Raw genomic sequence first — 22,246 nt, forward strand, 5'->3', positions numbered from 1 at the left:
AATGCGTTAAGCAATAGCCTTCATACTTTTGTATATTTTATACAAAGTCAGCTTATTGCCCCCACAAACTGGGTCCTCAATTTACCTGCCTTAGAAAGGATGGAAGGCTGAGTCGACCTTGAGCCTGGCGAGATTTGAACTTACAGTAATTGCAGGCAGCTGGTCTTAATCTCAATGCTATCAGTCTGCTGGGCTACCAGGCCCGTAGTTCTGTGGGCGTGGCTTGGTGGGTGTGGCAGGGGAAGGATACTGCAAAATCTCCATTTCCTCCCCGCTTGGGGGCCAGCCAGAGGTGGTATTTGCCAGTTCTCCAAACTGCTCAAAACTTCCACTACTGTTTCTCCAGAACCTGTCAGAACCTGCTGGATTTCATCCCTGGTGCTGGCCCCACCCGGTTTAGGGAAGGGAGGGGGAAAGTCCCAATACGTCACATGACTACGCCATGACGACATGAGTTTGACACCCCTGCCCTAGAACATTCTAGACAAGTGACTGTTCGGTCTCTTCTTAAAAAACCTCCAGTGTTGGAGCACCTACAACTTCTGGTGGCCAGCTGTTCCACTGGTTAACTCTCCTCACGTTAGGAAGTTTCTCCTTAATTCCAGGTTGCTTCTCTCTTGATGAGTTTCCATCCGTTGCTTCTTGTCCTGCCTTCAGGGGCTTTGGAGAAGAGGTTGATCCTCTCCTCCTTTGTGAAAGCCCCTCAAATATTGGAAGACTGCTATCACCCCCTGGTGCTCTTTTTCCCTAGACTAGACTCGACTCCTGCAACCCTCCTTTGTCCCCAGGCCTTTGATTATCTTAGTTGCTCTTCTTTGTCCTTTTTTCCAAAGTCTCCATGTCTTTTTTGTCATGTGGTGACCAAGTTGATGTCGTCGTAAAAGGACTGGAAAGAAAAGGGCAGGTTGCTTTGCTCTTGTGGGGTGGGAGGGGGAGGCATGGCCCAGCTGTCTGTGGAAAGCAAGAGCTTCCCTGATCTTAAGCCACTAAGCCAGGGGTGGGCAACGGTGGCCCTTTTACAACCTGTGGACTTCAACCCCTAGAATTCCACCAGCCAGAGCAAAAGCTCTCTTTCTTACAAACACACAACATACGTGCAAAACAAAGCCAGTCCCAAGGGGGGCACGGGGCAGTGCCAGTGTTCAGCTTCTGAGCTCCTCTGCGGCGGAGATGAGAGCACCCGTCCCCACGTCATGCCAGCATCAGTGGGCTATGCTGGCTGGGGAATTCTGGGAGTTGAAGTCCACAGGTTGTAAAAGAGCCACCGTTGCCCACCCCTGGACTAAGCTCCTTAAGCTTGGGGAGGGGGTGTTTGAACTAGAACAGGGGTCACTTTTAAGACTTGTGGACTTCAACTCCCAGAATTCCCCAGCCAGCATAACAAAAGATCACGTGACCCCGGGGACACTGCAACTGTCATAAATATGAGTCCCTAGGGAGAGAAGGGCGGTATATAAATTCAAATATAAATAAATAAAAATATGAGCCAGTTGCCAAGCTCCTGAATTATGATCAGGTGACCATGGGGAGGCTGCAACTGTTGTAAGTACGAAATACGGTCATAAGTCACTGTTTTCCGTGCCGTGGTAGCTTTGAATAGTCAGCAAATGAATAGTTGTAACCCGAGGACTACCTGTATCATGGTTATTGGCAACAGGTTGGACAAGAAGCAGCGGATGGAAACTAACCAAGGAGAGAAGCAACCTAGAACTAAGGAGGAATTTTCTGACAGTGAGGACAATTAATCAGCGGAACACCTGGCCACCAGAAGTTGTGGGTGCTCCATCACTGGAGGCTTTTAAGAAGAGACTGGACAGCCACTTGTCTGAAATGGTACAGGGTCTCCTGCTTGAGCAGGGGGCTGGACTAGAAGACCTCCAAGGTCCCTTCCAACTCTGTTATTCTGCATTTTGTATTTAGCTTTCCTCGTGGACAGCGTTTCCCAACCTGGTGACGTGGAGCACGAGTGCGTGATACATAAAATGCTGAGAACATCAGTGGGAAAAGTGGCAGGCGTGGCCGTGTGCCCACGAGGACGGATGTCACCCGTGTCTCCTCCTGCAACCAAGGAGCCGCACACGGGGGTCCCTCTTTACCCCCAGAATAGTGCAGATCCTGCCTGGGGAGGAGGGGGCTCTCAAAGGGGCTTCCCTGCCCCTCCAACAGCCCGGCCAGCAAACCAGCCTATGGGCCTTATTTTATCTTTTTAAATTTAATTTAATTTTTTTTGTTTTTTTTTTAAATCTATGCCCGCCTAATTCAATCAAGTGGCTACTGGCTCGCTGCCTTGTTCCATCGCACTGCGGTGGCGATTGGATTACGCCCAGTGCAGCCTCCCGGGTGGCCCCCGGACTCTTCCTGCATGCCGTGCCTGCCCCTCCCAGCTCATCAGAGAGACATTCTGCTTGGCAGCCGCAGCCCACCCACCCCCGCCCCTCTCCCCCGCGTCCTCTCCTCCAGCTGTTGTGGCTCTGCCTGCACACTTCTGTTTATTGCACAAACGCAACCTTCTGGCCACAATTTGCTCCTGTTGGACTGGCAATGAACCAAAGCAGCTTTTCTGTAGCGGGATTCAGAAGAGAAACAGACCAACAAAAAGATCTCGACAAGATCTATTGGCAGCAGCCCCAAAAGCTAATGCCAATCCTGGGTTGTATAAACAGAGGCATAGAATCAAGATCACGTGAAGTATTAGTACTGCTTTGTAAATCCTTGGTAAGGCCACCCGTGGAATCCTGCAACCCGTTTTGGTCCCCACACTACAAAGAAGATGTTGAGACTTTGGAAAAAGTGCAGAGAAGAGCAGCTAAGATGATCAAAGGCCTGGAGACTAAAACGTACGAAGAACGGCTGCAGGATTTGGGTTTGGCCGGTCTAGAGGAAAGGAGAATTGGGGCGACATGATAGCGGTCTTCCAGCATTTGAGAGGCTGCCCGAAAGAAGAAGGGGGTCAACCTGTTCTCCAAAGCCCCAGAAGGCAGGACAAGAAGCAACAAATGGAAAATAATCAAGGAGAGAAGCAACCTGGAATTAAGGAGAAATTTCCAGACAATGAGAACAATTAGCCAGTGGAACAGCTGGCCACCAGAAATCATGGGTGCTCCATCACTGGAGGCTCTTTAAGAAGAGACTGGACAGCCAGTTGTCTGAAATGGTACAGTATATAGGGTCTCCTGCTTGAGCACGGGGCTGGACTAGAAGACCTCCATGGTCCCTTCCAGGTCTGCTCTGCTCTAATCTAATCAGGCTTGGAAGGGACCTCAGAGGTCTTCTAGTCCAACCCCCTGCACAAGCAGGGAGACTCTATGCCACAAACGGTTATCCAATTTTAAAAACCTCCAGTGTTGGAGCACCCAGGACTCCTGGAGGGAAGCCGTTCCACTTATTGATTGCTCAGTCTCCGCTTAATGTCTGCGACATAAGGCTACTGGGTGAAATTGTGAGAGAGGTGTCGGGCAGAGTTCTCAATCTCGGGAGCTGGAAGATGGGTGGACTTCAACTCCCAGCACTCCCCAGCCAGCATAGCCCACCGATGCTGGCATGACGTGGGGACGGATGCTCTCATCTCCGCCGCAGAGGAGCTCAGAAGCTGAACACTGGCACTGCCCCGTGCCCCCCTTGGGACTGGCTTTGTTTTGCACGTATGTTGTGTGTTTGTAAGAAAGAGAGCTTTTGCTCTGGCTGGTGGGAATCCTTAGTCAGCTTCCGAAAATGTGTGGATTTCAGTTCCCAAGATTTCCCCAGCCAGCTTGCTTTAAAATGGATGGACTTCAACCCCCAGAATTCCCCAGCCAGCATAGGTGGCTGGGAATTCTGGGAGTTGAAGTCCACCCATCTCATTTGCCAAGGTTGAGAGGTGCAGCCTGCTCTTGGGCCTGGTTTGCCTTCTGAGATGAACTGGGAGGCCAGTTTCTCTGCAACCGTCTGGGAGGCAAAATCACTGCCTGCATCCATCCATATTCAAAAGGTGTAATAATTCCCAGCAGTTGCCGAGCAGAAGGGAAGACATTGTGAGCTTAAAAATGGAGAGTGATCTGAGGTGTGGGGGTGGTAATTACTGTAATCATTATAATAAGGTAATACTGTAATAAGGTCATCATTGCCTTGGGAGAGAAAGCATAAAATGTTTTGCACTGAAGAGTTTGGCCTAGGGAGTTCTAGTCCGGCCTTGAGCAGGAAAGCCGGTTGGGTGACTCTGGGCCAATCACCCAGGAGAGGGTGAGTTCTAGTCCCACCTCAGCCCTGAAAGCAAAGTGAGTGACTTTGGGCCAGTCCCTCTCGGTCGGTCCAGCCCACCTCACAGAGTTGTCGTTGTGGGGAAAATAGAAAGAAGAAGGAGTACTACAGTAGTGGCCAAAATTGTGGAAACCTTTTGGGAAAAGTGTATTTTCTAAAACTAGCTAATAACACCACTTTGTTTTGGAGTAGTACCCTAAAATTATATATCAATGGAAAGATGATTTAATCAAGAATGTAATGCAATAACTTTTATGAAGGATTTGCTATTAAAATAGCAGTACAGTATAAAGCATAAAAGTGAAACACGTAGAAAAAATGAGATATGCAAAAATTATCACCATAGAAAAAACGAGATATACAAAAATGATCCCCATGTCAGTTAATCCTTTAGCATGAATGACGGCCTTACAACGTCTTCCCATGGAGTAAACTAAGTCTTTTAGTTCTCCAGCTGTTATCATGTGAAACCAAGATTGAAGGATGGCTTCGATTAACTGGGTTTTATGGCTGGGTTGCTTCTGACTAACAAGTTTCTTTAGCCGGCTCCCTAGATTTTCCATTGGGTGAAGGTCTGGGCTATTATTCCCAGGCCATTCCAGCAGTGGAATAGGATTATCTTGAAACTCCAAAAAAAAAAAAAAAAAAAGGGGATGCTCTTAGCCATCAAACCTCAAAAATACACTTTTCCCAAAAGGTTTCCACAATTTTGGCCACGATCAAAATGCTTTCTGCTTTTGTGTTATGTATAAAAATAATAGAACCCATAAATATCATAAGAGTGGGGTCGCTTTTTCTCAGTCGTCATTTGCCACGCCTGTTCTCTGCTTTTCCCCCGCAGGCGGCTGTTGTGGTTCCGATAACAAGCAGTACATCTACGGCGGCTGGGCCTGGGCCTGGTGGTGCATTTCTGACACCCAGAGGTAGGACCCTCCCTCCCTCCCCTCCTCTCTCTCTCCCTAGATGTGGCATGCCTTTGTTGTGACGTGTGGGGCAGGGGCGGGGGGGCAGCCCTATAAGTACGACGGGCACCTTGGCAAGATGCTGGTGCCTCTCGGCTCCTGTTGGACCCACCTGTCCTGAACCTCTGCATCCCTTGGCTTTCTCCCTTGGCAGCCGGCCTCCAGCCTTCACGCTGGGAAGAGAACGGAAGGATGGAGCCATTTATTGGGGGTGGGGGGAGAGGCAGGACCCTTTCAGAGTTCCCCCAGCTGCAAAGACCCTCCAGAAATGGGGTGCAGATACGCTTCGCCCAGCTATCATGCAGACCCTGAACCCTGCAGGCGGGGGCCAAATCTCCTAGACCAGGGGTCTCCAACCTTGGCAACTTTAAGACTTGTGGACTTCAACTCCCGGAGTTCCTCAGCCAGCAAAGCTGGCTGAGGAACTCTGGGAGTTGAAGTCCACAAGTCTTAAAGTTGCCAAGGTTGGAGACCCCTGTCTTAGACCAAGCCCAGCACTGTGGTCTTGAGGGGGAGGTCACCCACCCACCCTGTCCATATACAAGGAAGGGCTTCCAGGCATTCTGGATGCCGGAACACCTTCTGGGGGCGTGTCCACTTTCTGGGTGGGTGGGTGGGGAAACGGGAAAAATCCCCCCCCAAGTCACGATTGCCTGCTTCAAAAGCACTGCAATGTTTAAATGGCCGTGTTTGAGGCACACACAGCGAGTCACTTAGTGACCGTTGGAAGTTAGAACAGCACTGGTGAAAGATTAGATAGATAGATAGATAGATAGATAGATAGATAGATAGATAGATAGATAGATAGATAGATAGATAGGCAGGCTTATAGGTCATATCAACGTACAGGTTCAAACACATATTACCAATAAAATTCTAAACAATTTAAATGAGAGTAGGGTAAAATACATTAGTTATAGGATGAAATACAATAATTTAATACATAAATATATAAAATAGAATAAAACGAGATAAAATTATATGTCTTTATCATCCCTGCAATTTACCCCAATCAGGCCCCGAGAAAGATAACTTAGAACCGATCCTCACACTTACAGCTGTGACACCGTCGCATGAACAAAATTCGGGCACTTGCAACCGACCTGTATTTACGACGGTTGCACTGTCTTGGGGGTCTTGTGAATGCCATTGGTAACCTTCCCAGCTGGCTTCCAACAAGCAAACTCAATGGGGAGACCCGGATTTGCTTAATGACGGCGTGATCCGCTTAAAAACCCTGGCAGAAAAGATCAGGCGAGACTCGCTTAACAACCATTGGTGGAAATGGTGGTCCTGATTTTGGTTGTAAGTCGAGGACTACCCACTATTAAAATTATAATCAGATTTGAGGGCCAATTTAATACCCCAGTGGTTCTCCCCTGGGATGGCAGCGGAGAGCTTTCCTTGGAGTTGAGCTAGAGTCCCCTAAAAAAGACCTCGTGGTGAAGAAAACAATTCCTCGATCCGTATACTGAGTCGTCCGGCAGTTTTGCCAGGGAAGAACAAGCTGTTGGTGTCCCAACGGTGTTTTTTTTTTTTCTTCCAAGAGGCAACTGGACTTTCTGTTTTTTCTTTGAAGACATTTCACTTCTCATCCAAGAAGCTTCTCCGGCTCTGACTGGATGGTGGGGAAGGGAAGGATTGATACTCCTTGCAGACAGCTGGTCGTTTGCATCCTTTGAGAAGATAGTTGAGGCCACCTGGAGGTTTACCTGTGTCTTCAGGGTCACCTGAGTGGTGCAAATGGGGGTGGAGCCTTCTTGGAACTCTTTTGTAGACTGAAGATAGTGAAGGGACACAGGGCAGAAAACATTTGCAGCCAAGAAGGCTCCACACATCCACTTGCACCACTCTGGTGGCCCTGAGGACACAGCTAAGCCTCCAAGTGGCTTCAATGATCCTCAAAAAAGGATGCAAATGACCAGCCCTGTCTGCAAGGAGTATCAGTCCTTCCCCACCATCCGGTCAGAGCCGAAGAAGCTTCTGGGATGAGAAGCGAAATGTCGTCAAAGAAAAAACCAGAAAGTCCAATTGCCTCTTCAAAAAAAGCACCTTCCCACTGCCATCCCCGGACACAGCATCATTCTTTCTGTCCATCCTGGGATTGAAAAATTCCTCCCTGTGCCCAGGGAGGGGAGGCTGACCCCCTGGTCCTGACCACTTGTTTGTTTTGTTTTGTTTTTATTAAATTTATATACCGCCCTACTCCCGAAGGACTCAGGACGTTGAACAGGCACAGAATAAAATATATAAATACAAAAGTTAGAAACATAATTAAACCCAGATTAAATAATTTAGCCCGAGACAATTAAAAATCCCAATAATTTAAAACAGATTAAAATTTCGATTTAAAGAATTTTTAAAAAGGGGAGAAAATTAGGCCAGGCCGGCTTGCTGGAATAGGAGGGTCTTAAGAGCACGGTGGAAAGTGCGCAGATCTGGGATCCTCCGTATCTCCGGGGGGAGCTCATTTCAGACGGTAGGTGCCCCCACAGAGAAGGCCCTCCCCCTGGGGGCCGCCAGTCGACATTGTTTGGCCGACGGCACCCGGAGGAGCCCCTCTCTATGAGAGCGTACTGGCCGGTGGGAGGCTGTTTGTGGTAGTAGGCGGTCCCGTAAGTAGCCAGGTCCTGAGCCATGGAGTGCTTTAAAGGTGGTAACCAGAACCTTGAAGCGCACCCGGAAGACCACCGGGAGCCAGTGAAGCTCGCGCAGGAGGGGTGTCACACGGGAGCGCCATGTCGCTCCCATTACCACCCGCGCGGCCGCACTCTGCGCCAGTTGGAGCCTCCGGGTGCTCCTCAAGGGGAGCCCCATGTAGAGAGCGTTACAATAGTCCAGACGAGAGGTGACGAGGGCATGAGTGACTGTGTGACCACTGAGATTTGTTCCCGGGATTTAGCACCGGAACAGAACAGCAGCCCCTGCAGAAGCACCGAACCAGGAGGAGAAGGCTCCCCCTTTCTCTCCTGCAGCCCCAAAAATGAAGCTCTTTGGACCTCAATATCATTAGGACAGGATAATGACCAATAATACCATCATGTTAGGGAGATCTGAGGTTAAGAAATATGAAATACAGGTAGTCCTCAACTTATGACCGTAACTGAGCCAAAACCTCCGTGGCTAAGAGAGACGGTTATGAAGTGAGTTTTGCCCCGTTTGACGGCCTTTTGTGCCGCAGTCGTTAAGTGAATCGTTGCAGTTGTTAGGTTGTTAAGTGAATCTGGCCTTCCCATTGATTTTGTTGGTCAGCAGGTCGCAAAAGGGGAGGTCACGTGACCTCCGGGACACTGCAAGCCGTCATAAATATGAGTCAGTTGCCAAGCCTCAGAACTTTGATCACGTGACTGTGGGGATACTGCGACGGTCGTTAAGCGTGAAAAATGGTCATAAATGCCTTTTTTTCAGTTGCTCGTGTAGCTTCGAATGGTCACTAAACGAATGGTTCTAAGTCAAGGACTACCTGTATGTATAAATAAATAAATAAATATAAATATGTCTTTTTCTTTTTCGTAGGCTTTTATGTGCATATTCTTTCTAGCCAGGTTTTACCTACGTAAGCTAAGTTGTTCCACAGGCCTAGTTCTGTGAAATCTCATTCACAAGTTTCTGGGCTTTTTGTATCTTGCTGAAAAGCAACAACTCTGTCTCCCAAATTGCAGCACAGAGTTGTTGCTTTTCAGCAAGATACAAAAAGCCCAGAAACTTGTGAATGAGATTTCACAGAATTAGGGCTGTGGAACAACTTAGCTTACGTAGGTAAAACCTGGCTAGAAAGAATATGCAAATATAAATATATATAAATAAATATAAACTAGGATGACTTCGGCCTTCGTTATTAACACGGGAGGTTTGCTTATAATTTCATTTTAGTGAAGTGTAAGAAAATCTACATCAGGGATAATACAGGAAGAAACCGCCTGCGTTCATTGCAGGAATTCAAAGAAGCTAAATGCCTGGAGGGAAACAAAGAATTTAGAAGGAAGAAAAATCTATATATCGATATAGCATTAATTCACCTCTGAACGTTATTAAATGTAGATCATGTAAAAATCAATTGCTTCATATCCTTGGTGGGATCTAGATCAGATCTTATGTCCAAGTTTGGCAATTTTCAGACTTGTGGACTTCAACTCTGGGGAATTCTGGGAGTTGAAGTCCACAGGTCTTTAAGTCGCCAAGCTTGGCCACCTCTGATCTATATATTTATTTGTTTATATTCCGCATTTCTAGACCCCCCGACTCCCTCAAGAAGAGACCAGACGTTTCAAAAACTAATTATTTTAAAGAACGTGCATCTTGAGTCCATTTCCTTAAAATCAGGAGTTTAAACTTCATCCATGTGAAATCATGATCTTTGCCGGGTCCCAGGCTCAGAGCAGCCAGTGAGTTCCTCCTAAAAGGTGAAATTCCGTATTTAGGAGTCTTAATTCAACTTCACACCTATCTTTTTTAATTGCTACTTTTTCCCAAGAGACCAAACCGTGTGACTTTTAAGAACCCTCCAGGCTGCGGCCAGGCTGGAAACCTTTTAAAACATCCTAGTCAACACGAAAGCATGTTTTGGATGAATTTGCTTCATTTCTTAAAGCATAACGGGTGTATTTTGCTTCCCACCCCTTCCCCCACAAAGCTTGGAAGCCCCGTTTCCCCAAAACTGGAGATTCCTTTTACCTAATGCTAACCTTCACCTTGTTTTTAACCCCAGAGGTAAATGTGCCTCAGTTGTGCAGGCCGAGGGATGAGTTAGTTTTCCTTGGCTTTTTTTTTTCTTCCTCTCGTCACACCACGCAACCCACGAGCAAGGCTGCTCCCAGTTGTAAAGGTGTTGCTCTTCAGAGCCAGTAGGGGGCGCTTGGCGCTTCTGATGGGCAGGATTGTCTTTTGCACCTAATGGGCTGGCATTCAGTGGCTTGGGGCCAGCCCAGATGGGAGGCTTGCTTGCTTTGCTTCCTTTCTGTCTCCCTTCCTCCATCCCTCCTCTTCCTCTTCTGTCCTTTCTCCCTCTCTCCCATCCTATCCCATCCCATCCTCTCCTTTTCTTCCTTCCTTCCTTCCTTCCTTCCTTCCTTCCTTCCTTCCTTCCTTCCCTTCTCTTCCTCTTCTGTCTTTTCTCCCTCTCTCCCATCCTATCCCATCCCATCCTCTCCTTTTCTTCCTTCCTTCCTTCCTTCCTTCCTTCCTTCCTTCCTTCCTTCCCTTCCCTTCCCTTCCCTTCCCTTCCCTTCCTCTTCTGTCTTTTCTCCCTCTCTCCCATCCTATCCCATCCCATCCTCTCCTTTTCTTCCTTCCTTTGCTTCCTTTCTGTCTCCCTTCCTCCATCCCTCCTCTTCCTCTTCTGTCTTTTCTCCCTCTCTCCCATCCTATCCTACCCTATCCTATCCCCTCCCCTCCTCTCCTCTGCTCTCCTCTCCTTCCTTCCTTCCTTCCTTCCTTCCTTCCTTCCTTCCTTCCTTCCTTCCTTCCTTCCTTCCTTCCTTCCCTCCTCTTCCTCTTCTGTCCTTTCTCCCTCTCTCCCATCCCATCCCATCCTCTCCTCTCCTTTTCTTCTTTCCTTCTCTTCCTCTTCTGTCTTTTCTCCCTCTCTCCTATCCCATCCCATCCTCTCCTCTCCTTTTCTTCCTTCCTTCCTTCCTTCCTCTTCTGTCCTTTCTCCCTCTCTCCCATCCTATCCCATCCCATCCCATTCTCTCCTTTTCTTCCTTCCTTTCCTCCTCTTCCTCTTCTGTCTTTTCTCCCTCTCACCCATCCTCTCCTTCCCTCCTTCCTTCCTTCCTCCCTTCCTTCTTTCCCTCCCTCCCTCCCTCCCTGAGTGTCTCCTGTGCAACCTCTGGAGCCCCTTTGTGTGTTGGTGCCGTCCTTTCTGCTGTGTGAAGCGTCCCGGGTGATGGGCCAGGCTTTGCAGCACGGGATGGTGTGCCTGGGGGGTTGGGGGGGTCTCCTCCCCCTTCTGCTTGTACTAACACAGAAAAAGACGAGGCTCTGGGTTTCCCCGGGGAGGACCCCAAGACTGGTGGGGGGAAGGCCTCCTCCCACGGAGGGCAAGGAGCAAGGGGGGCCCCTGAAAGCTTCCTCTGAGATTTCTAGGGTCCCCTTTGCAAAGTCTCCAATGCTGGCACTTGGGAACACGTCCGCAGAGCAGGGAGGGCTCCATCTCCCAGTCCTTGATGCCCCTTCCTCTGAAGCAGCCCCCCTCCAGGCCCCCTTCTGCAGGGGGACAGCAGCCCCTCGCCTTCCTTCCCCTTCCCTTCCTGCTCTCAGGGAACCCGGGCAGAGGAAGAAGGGATGAACGGATTTGCCCCCCCTTTTTTTTTTTTCTTCTTTTGCCTGGGAAAATGGGGGAAGCAGGAAGGGAAGAAGGGACCACCCCGGCTTCCAGGAAGGATCAGAGATCCTTGCCAACTTGTGCTTGGCAGGACTCTCTCTCCCCTTCAGCTGCCAGGACTGCCCTTCCAAGCCCGCCTGGAGGCCCCAGGGTGGTGGCGGCATCCGGCCTCTGCTCTGCTAGGAGAGACGGACAGACAGGCAGGAGGATTAGACCGAGAGGCAGCCACTCCATCCAGCTTGAGCTGGGTGGGGTCACCCGTGGCTCTTCCTCCCTCCCTCCCTCCCTCCCTCCCTCCGTGCAGGGAGGCCATTGGCCCAGATTGTGTCGTTGCACACGGAAAGAATTCATTGGAACAATTAGCCAGTGCAAGGGCTTGCCTCCAAGAAGTTGGGGGAGATCCATCACAAGAGACCGGACAGCCATTTGTCCGGAATGGAGTAGTGTCCAACTTTGCGAATTTTAAGACTTGTGGACTTCAACTCCCAGAATTCCCCAGCCACCTAAGCTAAGCTGGCTGGGGAATTCTGGGAGCTGAAGTCCACAAGTCTTAAAATTCGCAAAGCCTTAAAAGCCTCCAGCATTGGAGCACCCACAACTTCTGAAAGCAAGTCATTCCGCTGACTAATTAACAGAATAAGAGAGTTGGAAGGGACCTTAAAGGACTTCTAGTCCAGCCCCTGCTCAAGCAGGGGACCCTTACACCATTTCAGACAAGGGGCTGTTCAGTCTCTCTTTAGAAGCCTCCAGTTTTGGAGTCCCCACAACGACTGGAGGCAAGCTGTCGTTCCAAGGAGTAATCATTCTCACGGTCAGGACCCAACTCCTTAGTTCCAGGTTGCTTCTCTCCTTGGTCTATCCATTCGTCGCCATCCATTGCACCAGAGTTGGGGTGCCCGGAAAGAGACATCAAACTGGATTAGTCTCTGGAGGAGATTCCCACCAAGGGGCCTGATCCTTTCAGAGCTTCCTGCACCCCAATGCCCTCCCCTCCTGGACGTAAGACCACAAAGGGGAGTCTTCCCTCTGCCTGGGCCCTGTTGGAAAGGCTGATCTCCCCCTTTGGGGCCCCTATCGTAGCACACCCCACAAAGCCAAGCACCCACACACACACACACACACACACCTCCTGCCCTGAAACGCCCATTTTCCTCCCTCCCTCCCCCCCCCCCAAAAAACGCACAAAGCCCCGTCTTTTCTCTCGGCGAGGGGTCTTCTGTTCTCTCTGGTAACCGCCTTTGTGTATTTGGTGTGTCCCACCCTTATTTATCGCTGCTCAGACTGTCTTTGGAAGTCATGACCATCCTATGTCGCTGTGAGAATATTGAGACGTCGGAGGGGGTGCCACTGTACGTAACGGGGGTCGCTCAGGTAATAATCCTCCCGCTTCCCACGTCTGCCTAACCCTTCTCCGTCTTGCCTCCTTCTGTCCCACGCAGCACAGCAGCAGCAGCAGCAGCAAAGCAGCCAAAGACCCTCCTCCCCGGCCCCTCCTGGCACCGGTCCTCTCGCCTTTCCTCCCTCCCACCCACCCCCCTTCTGGCTCTGGCTCTGGCTACCTGCTGTTGCCCTCCATGGTAATCCAGAGAGGCGCATGGGGAACGCTCCGTGTCTCGGTGGGAACGTGGCTGCCACTCGCTTCGCAAACCTGACACAGCACCACATGACCCAGGTGTCTGGGGGCAGCAGCTGAACCCCGGGGCAAACTGTGCCACCCCGCACTAGGTCCAAAATGGGCAGGTTTCTTCAGACCTGCCAGCTTGGGTCTCTTTGGCCCAGGAGACACCCGTCAATCTGGGGCAAGGGTGGGCAATTTTCCCAAGGAGCCACATCAAAAACCTGGGATTGTGGCGGAGAGCGGAAGCAATCGGGCTGTGAAGTTGCGTAGGCACACACGGACACGTGTACATTGGGAACAAAAAGGAAGACACAGGTCCTGCACACACGGGCCCTATTGCTAGACAGTTGTTACGTGAGCTTTGCCCCCTTTTACGACCTTCCTTGCCAGCGTCGTTAAGCGGATCCCTGCAGTTGCTAAGCGAATCACACGGTTGCGAAGGGGATCTGGTTTCCCCCTGGGCTTGGCTCGTCAGAAGGTGGCAAACGTGATCCCAAGATCACCGGCAAACCGTCATGAATAACCGGTCAGTTTCCAAACGTCTGAATTTTGATGACGCGATCCTGGAGGCGCTGGGATGATGAAGACTTTTTTCAGCCCCAATGTGACTTCGGTCACTAAAGGAACTGTCGTTAGTCGAGGACTACCTGTACGTAAATTGAAAATAATAATAATAATTGCTTTCAAATTAAAGGCAACCCACGGAGGCCAGACAGGGACAGCTAAAGGGCCAGATGGATTGTAAAAGTGCCCCACACTCCTTAGGGCAGGGGTCTTCAAAGTTGGCCGCTTTAAGACTTGTGGACTTCAACTCCCAGAATTCTCCAGCATAGCTGGCTGGAGAATTCTGGGAGTTGAAGTCCACAAGTCTTAAAGCGGCCAACTTTGAAGACCTCTGCCCTAGGGAATTCTGGGAGTTGAAGTCCGTAGTCTTTTAACATTGCTTAACGATAGACATACAAGATGAAACAATGGAAACCAGTATCAGACAGCAGAGAATCTTCCAGATCAGGCAGATTCACACATGGCTTACCAGGGTCATTTACTCTCTTTATTAAAAGGGGTGTGGGGGGGGGGTCCTTGATTTTCAGGACCAGGGAAGGGTACCCTGCTGTGGGTCCTCTTAACTATAGGGTTGAAGCTAGGCAGGAACTGTTGGTGCCTTTAGGGCCATCCATCTATCCATCCTTCAACTTCAGGACCGCCGAGCAACCCTTTTGGGGGAGCTTGCCAGAGAGGGGAGAAGCTGCCGTAGGGCCTGCAGGTCAGACCTTTGTGCCCCCCCCTTCCCACCCCCAGCAGCATCTCACAATCCCCGTGGTGAACGGAATGCCGCCCTCCCACAAGCCTCCCTTTTGTAAGGGGGGGGGTCGGCTGAAGGAGACCGGCAGCCTGGTCACCCCACAAAAGCCTCCGCATTACCTTGGATCCCCCACAGCAGGTGGCCCCCCCTGAGCCGAGAAGGGGAGAGCTGGGCCAGCCACCTGGAAACGCGCCAATATTTTACGTCTCTTGGCAGGATTTCCCTAGAGATAATGACGTTACAGCCCAGGTGCGAGGACGTAGAGACGGCGGAGGGGGTAGCTTTAACTGTCACAGGTGTGGCCCAGGTACAGTACCTCCAGCGCCTCTTTTCAGGAATGCATGTCTCTGGTCTAACCTTCCTCCCCTCCCTGCCGGCCAGGAGGCAGCGGTCACCCGGACGGAGGGGGCCTCTCTTTCGCCAAAGCTGGGGAGGGGGCTTCTTCACTCCCCTCACCACCGGCCCACGCTGCACAACAGCCACATTTCGGGTGGGAAGCCCAGCTGCTTCTTCTCATTCGCGGTCACTAAACGGGTGCTTCCCTCCGCACGTCACAGAGCGCGTCTGCCTGCCGCGGAGTCTACGTTGCTGGATTACGAGACAGGTGACGGGGCTGGTCGCACAGTCCGGACGTTCTCCTCTGCTCCGGTTTTTAGTTTGGTGTTTCTGGTGTTTGGATCAGGACCAGGGCACTGAATCCAGAAGCTGTTGGTCAGCGTCGCTACTTGGGGTACCTGTTTTGTACCGATAGAAGGGAATGTTTGCAGCTCAGGGTTGAAACGGGGGGTCCTTGGTGCTCCCTGAGTTTGGTGGTTTCCTTGCAGACATTTCATCACCCGACTAGGTTACGTCGTCAGTGCTGCAAGAAAGGGCTCTCGTTTTATAGAGAGTAAACCCCACTCCCTTCTAGCACTGATGATGTTCCCTAGTTGAGTCATGAAACATCTACAAGATAACATCCAAGCTCAGAGTAGCACCAGGGACTCCACATTTCTCCTCCTCTTCCACTCCACACACCCACTCTCTCCTAGCACTGATGACGTTCCCTGGTTGGGTAATGAAACATCTGCAAGAAAACCTCCAAGCTCTAAAAGCACTAAGGACCCCACAATCTTCCTCCTCCTCCTCTCTCCTAGCACTGACAACGTCACCTAACTGAATCATGAAAGTCTGCAAGGAAACAACCAAACTCGGAGAGCACCAAGGACCCCACAGTTCAACCCAGAGCTACGAATATTCTATCCAAATCACTTGTGTATAATATACAGAGAGCAGACCTCGCTCCCTTGTAGCACTGATGACATTACCTAGTTGGGTAATGAAACGTCTGCAAGAAAACAGCGCAGCTCAGAGGGCACCATGGACCCCGTTTATTTTGTCTTTGGGGTGCTAGCTGGTACACGGGATGGCCCGCACCTTTCGTCCCTTCCTAATCATTGGGATGTTTAAAAATGAAGGACTTAAATGGGATTCTAGGTCCTTTTCTCTGTGGGAAGACGTTGTAAGAGGCTGATGGGATGAGGTCTGTTTACTACAAAGAGATGGGATTTCAGTTGTCTTTGTCTACAACTTCCTTGATGCCTGTTTTTATTTTCAGGGGTTTGATTAGACCGGCGGTTCTCAACTTTGGCAACTTTAAGAGGGGTGGACTTCAACTCCCAGAATTCTCCAGCCAGCTACCTTCAGCCATATCCCTAGTAACTGAAGGGCTAGCAATACAACACAACCTACCGTAGTATCATTTCAAAGAACGAATCTCCCTTTTTGATCCTACCCTACCCTTCCCAATGCCCCTGGTCTAGGACAGCTCCCCACGGCCAGCTCCCTGCGGGACAAGAGTTACATTAATAGCGAAGAAACAGTGGAATAGAATCATTCAAGAACGGATGCCAAAGAGGGACAAAACGAAACGTGAACGGGCAAAAATTTTAAATTTTAACTAATTCAATTGAATAATTACACTGAATTGAAGTTTAAATAATCCAGTTGGATAATTAAGTTGTCTGAAGTGGTGCAGGCCTTCCTGCCTGAGCAAGGGATTGGACTAGAAGACCTCCAAGGTCCCTTCCAACTCTCTCATTCTGCCCTGTTCTGAATTGTTGAATTGTCTCGCGGGAAGACGGCCGTGGCGAGTTCTCCCATTCCGAGGGCACTTTCCATCTTCCTCAGTTTTGTACACAAAAGATTATATTGTCCGACTGCCCAGCAGCAATCTTAGTGAAATCCGAGGAAAATGCCATTCCGTTTCCCACATAGCTCTTCCAGCCGTACTGGGAAGAGAATTAAAATAAAAAGCTGTAACATAATGTGCTCAGTGTTTATTCAAAATCACAAATCCCCCAAAATCAGGAGACATCATCTACCTCTGGAAAGGTCCCTCCCATCAATGGCTGAGCGCCCCATGAGAAAAATTAGAAGAAAAAGTGATTTTGTTCAAGAAGCCCCAAGTAGACAAAAAAAGGAACTCCAGATTTGCAAAACAAACACACGGAGATGAAAAAAAAATTCTGTAGCATTTCACAAATAATAACATACATAGGAGATAAAGACAAAAAAAAAAAACCCAGCTATGAGATGATAGAATTTACTACAGGTTGGGAATATATTTAGACCATGTCAACCATGAATATAGGTAGTCCTCGATTTACGACCACAGTTGAGCCCACGTTTTTGTTGCTAAATGAGACAAGTGAATTTTGTCCTATTTTACAACCTTTCTTGCCACTTCTTGTTAAGTGAATCACTGCATTTGTTAAGTTAGTAACACAGGTGTTGAATGAATCCGGCTTCCCCAGTTGCCAAGCATTTGAATTTTGATCCCCTGATCATTGGAGATTCTGTAATGGTTGTAAGTGTGAAAAATGGTCATCAGTTACTTAGTACAATTGTAACTTTGAATAGTCACTAAATGAAGTCTTGAGGACTACCTGTATTGAAGCCAACGTGTCACTAGTAATGAGTAGCTTTATGCCATATATAACTGACATACCCTGTGTTTCCCCCAAAATAAGACCGGATCTTACAAATTTTTGCTCCAAAAGATGCATTAGGGCTTACTTTCCTGTTAGGCCTTATTTTCAGGGAAATACGGTACTAAATGCATCCACCTGGCTGACAATCTTAACTGGGCTTAATTTTTACGGTAGGGCTTATATTACGAGCATCCTGAAAAATCATGTTAGGGCTTATTTTCCAGTTGGGTCTTATTTTCAGGGAAAATGCGGTATTTGAAAGCTGGAATATGAGATCCATCAAAGCCCTGCTGGCTGGGGAATTCTGGGAGTTGAAGTCCACAAGTCTTAAAAGTTGCCAAGGTTGGACAGCCCTGATTTAAGGCACAGAGTAGGGCATAAGGAAGAGTGTGTGTGTGAGAGAGAGACCTACTCTGCTTCTATCCAGTCTGGATCTTGAGCCCTGGAATTAACCCTCGGCTGTCACCCCAGTCCTGCTGAACTACACATATAGACTGGGTGAAACCAGGCTTAATAGCAGGAACTGGGAGAGGGAACTTGGAGTCTTAGTGGACAACCAGTTAAATATGATCCAGCAGAGTGTGGTGACAGCCAAAAAAGCCAACGCAGTCCTAAATTGCATGAACAGAGGGATACAATCAAGATCAAGGGAGGTACTAATACCACTCTATAAAGCCTTAGTAAGGCCCCACCTAGAGTACTGCATCCAGTTTTGGTTACCACACTATAAAAAAGATGTGGAGACTCTAGAAAGAGTGCACAGAACAGCAACCAGGATGATGAGGGGATTGGAGACTAAAACATACGATGGAACTGGGCCTGGCTGGTCTAGTGAAGAGAAGGACCAAGGGAGACATGAGAGCATCTTCCAATATTTGAGGGGCTGCCCCAGAGAGGAGGAAGGAGGTCAAGCTATTTTTCCAAAGCACCCAAAGGCCAGACAAGGAATAGTGGAGGGAAACTGACCAAGGAGAGATTCAACCTGGAAATAAGGAGAAATTTCCTGACAGTGAGAACAATCCACCGATGGAACAGAGAAGTTGCCTTCAGAAGTTGTGGGAGCTTCATCCCTGGAGGTTTTCAAGAAGAGACTGGACTGCCATCTGTCAAAAATGGTGCTTGGGCGGGGGGTTGGACTAGATGACCTACGAGGTCTCTTCCAACTCTGTTAATCTGTTAAATACTGGGAAGCCCCTTGCAGAGACCCAGACCCAGTCAAAGCCCTGGAGAAGAGATCCCCCTTGGTGGAGGAGAGCTTACACAAGAGTTTACCCAGATGTGTTATTCTGGACGTCTCCTGTCCAACAGTTGGCCTGGAGGAGGGTCTTCGGTCCTCTGGGCTTTCCTTGGGGCCAGTGATGAAGCCCCTTGCCACTCTCCTGCCACCCTGGTTGTAGACTTTGCAATGAAGGCAGCTGTGGAAAGTTGCACCAGCTGCTGGTATTCCTCGGCTTACGACCACAGTGGAGCCCATTGCTGAGTGAGACAGTTGCTAAGTGAGTTTTGCTCCATTTTACGACCTTCCTTGCTGTGATCCTTAAAGAGAATCACTGCAGGTGTTAACTTAGTGAGACAAAAACTGTTCAGTGATTCTGGTTTCCCCCATTTGACTTTGCTGGTCAGAAGGTCGCAAAAGGGGATCGTGTGATCCTGGGACACGGCAACAGTCATAAATATGAGTCGGTTGGCCAAGCGTCTGGATTTTGATCACGTGACAATGGGGATGTTGCAACGGTCATAAGTGTGAAAAACGGTCATAAATCACATTTTTTCCAGTCCCGTTGTAACTCCAGTTACTAAATAAGAGGTCGTAAACCAAGGACTACCTGTATTAGTGGCAGCTAGGCTAATCCTGGTCTTTCCTTCACACCTGCCCTCAGTGTTCATGTCACGGACCAGGTTTGGGAGGGCAGGATCAGAATTGAGGTCTTCTAGTCCAACCCCCTGCTGAACCAGGAGACCTATACCATTTGTTAAGGAATTCGCAGAGCAAGCCTTGAGTAGCAAGGGTGTGCACATGAAAGCGATTGAGAGTAATTAGGAAATAACACAGCCAACACACAGATACACTGAGTTGTGTTTACTTTCAGGAAATAGTAATAAGGCACAGTCCAATAAACAGTCCAGGTCATACACAGATAAATCAGTAGATAGTAAAACAATTGTCCAGGGATAATCCAATAACAAAGTCTTCTTACCAGTCATTGTAGTCAAACACAATAATCAGTTCTTCTATATTTGCAAACAGTAGCAAACACAGCAAAGATATCCGCAAAGAGATTAGCAAAGAGAAACAAACCAGGTTTCTAGCTCCCTCTTAAGAACATTGGCTACAGAGCTAACCAATCAGGACACAGTGTGATGCAATACAGCAGTCTTAAAGCTACATTGATGGTTTATATATTGCCAACCCAACAAGTTAGGTAAAATCATTTCCTAACACCATTTCAGACAAATGGCTGTCCAGTCTCTTCCTAAAAAACCTCCAGTGATGAAGCACCCACATCGTCTGGTGGCAAGCTGTTCCACTGGTTAATTGTCCTCACTGTCAGGAAGTTTCTCCTCAATTCCATGGCAGCCCCTGACTACAACATCTGGATTCTGGACAGATGTACAGAGCATTCTCACTTGAGTGATTTCTTTTCGGGTTATGCGGGCCTGATGGAATCAGGGGAGCTTTTGCAAATACCCGACCCCACCCCCATCCTTGATCCTGGAAGAGTGCCAAGGCCACGCCCCTCCATGGTCCATCACCTGGACATGTACCTGGTAGTACATGTACCTGGGCACGATTTTCTAGCAAATTTAACATCGTTTGATGGTTCTCTCCGAGCCTTTCAATGTATACAGATTGTCCTCGATTTACGACCACAGGTGGGAGGAGAATTAAACTTGCTAAGCAAGACAGTTTGCAGTGTTTCCCAAACTTGACCCTTTGAAGATGTATGGACTTCAACTCCCAGAATTCCTCAACCAGGCATACTATTCCTCAACCAGGCATACTGGCTGGGGAATTCTGGGAGTTGAAGTCCATACATCTTCAAAGGGCAGGGCACAATGAGAATATATCTGCTGAACAAAACTCCGCATTGGCAACAGGAAAGGCATCCGGCCATTGAACACTCTGCTAGCTTCATTCAGTTGCCCAGACTCCTCCCCACAAGGGATTCTGGGGTCATTAAAAGAGGAGGATACAGGGCAGGTGGCTGGGGAATTCTGGGAATTGAAGTCCAGGAGGCTTAAAAGTGGCCAAGGTTGGAGCACCCTGATGTAGAGTCTCCTGCCATGGGCAGGGGGGGTTGGACTAGAAGACCTCCAAGGACCCTTCTGACCCCGTGATTCTATGTTCTAAATCCTGCCGGATTCTCCATTGACTTTGCTTGTTGAAGGGCCACAAATTAAAATCCCCTAACCCAGCATGCTGCGATTGTGTCAAATGCTGGTTTGCCCGACGCCCAAATTTTGATCACGTGACCCCAGGGATGCCGCAACGGCCAGTCACAAGTCAATTTTTTTGCAGGGCTGACAGTCACTAAACAAAACGGATGTAAGTTGAAGACTACCTGCAATCTGTGTTTAGGAGGGAACCTTGTCAAAGTGAAGAAGCTGGTTTCAAAATTCATGTATTTGTTGAATTTCTGAGGCTGCCCATCTTAATCACTGACTCAAAATTGAACCAAGGGGAACTTGGGCTGGAAGGGACCTCAGAGGTCATCTAGCCCAACCCCCTTCCCAAGGCAGGAGATTGACATGCCCAGACCCATTTACTGACCCCTGTTCCCTGCACAGTTTTAACAGAGCCTCTCCTCTGCTGGATTCCTTGCCTTGCCTGGATCCCAAAATACAGGTAGTCCTCGACTTACGACCACCATGGAGGCCAAAATTTCTGTTACTAAGCAAAACAGATGTTGAGTAAGTTTTTCTCCATTTTACGACCTTTCATGCCTGCGGTTCTTAAGTTAGTAAAATGGGGTTGTTAAGTGAATCCGGCTTCCCCATTGACTTCGTTTGTCAGACAGTCACAAAAGGGGCTTCAGGACACTGACCGTCATAAATATGAATCAGTTGCCAAGTGTCTGGATTTTGCAGTGGGGATTCTGTAATGCTCGCAAGTGTGAAAAACGGTTATAAGTCACTTTTTTCCGAGCCAAACGGTCACTAAGCAAACTGTTTTAAGTCAAGGACTACCTGTATCTCCTTTTTGCTGTGTTTGCAAAATAATCGTGGGGTCCTGAAAGTGGGGGCTGGGATGGGGATGGGGACGGGCACAATTGAGATGGTGGGAAGAGACCTTAATTAAATTAATTTTGCGTTTTCTTGGTCTAGTTCAGTGTTTCTCAATCTTGCCCACTTGGAGATGGGTGGACTTCAACTCCCAGAATTCCCCACCAGCAGGAAATCGGGAAGGCAGCCAGCTGGAGCATTGTGGGAGTTGAAGTCCACCCATCTTCAAGTAGCCAAGGAAATGGGGGTTTAACATCTATATCAGGGGTGTCAAACTTGATTTCACAGAGGGCTGCTTCAGGGTTGTGTTTGACCTCCGGGGTCTGGGTGGGCATGGCCAGTTCGATGTCACTCATGGTGGGGCCACCTGTGGCAGCCCCAGCACTCTGCCAGCAAAAACGGAGTTCCATTTTCAGTGGTAGAGGGTCGCAGGAGGCCATCGCAGCTAAACAGGGAGATGGGAAGGGCCGCGTATTTTCGGTGGCAGAGGCACCGCGGGCCACTCCTTCGCTGTTTCCAGGGTGGCCCCACAGGCCAGATCTAAGCACCCCACAGGCCTTGAGTGTGACACCCCTGATCTATATGAAGCCACAGATCTGGGGGGCA

The 22,246-nt window shown here is 49.0% G+C and overlaps 1 protein-coding gene across 3 annotated transcripts in view; it reads left to right on the top strand.

Annotated features, from left to right (window-relative positions):
- FLOT2 (flotillin 2) overlaps window positions 1-22,246 on the top strand; it is a 39,683-nt gene that overhangs the window by 6,596 nt on the left and 10,841 nt on the right. Inside the window, exons 2-3 of one of the 3 annotated variants that reach the window (XM_060694404.2) lie at window positions 5,078-5,159; window positions 14,661-14,751. In XM_060694404.2, coding sequence (XP_060550387.1) covers window positions 5,078-5,159; window positions 14,661-14,751 — 173 coding nt within the window. Of the gene's footprint in view, window positions 1-5,077; window positions 5,160-12,803; window positions 12,895-14,660; window positions 14,752-22,246 lie in introns of all 3 variants that reach the window. The other 2 variants (XM_060694405.2, XM_087890520.1) reach the window with 2 other exon arrangements.

The sequence above is a fragment of the Pantherophis guttatus genome, chromosome 1 (assembly GCF_059756535.1).
Source record: "Pantherophis guttatus breed Tessera chromosome 1, ASM5975653v1, whole genome shotgun sequence".
NCBI classification, from domain to species: Eukaryota; Metazoa; Chordata; class Lepidosauria; order Squamata; family Colubridae; genus Pantherophis; species Pantherophis guttatus.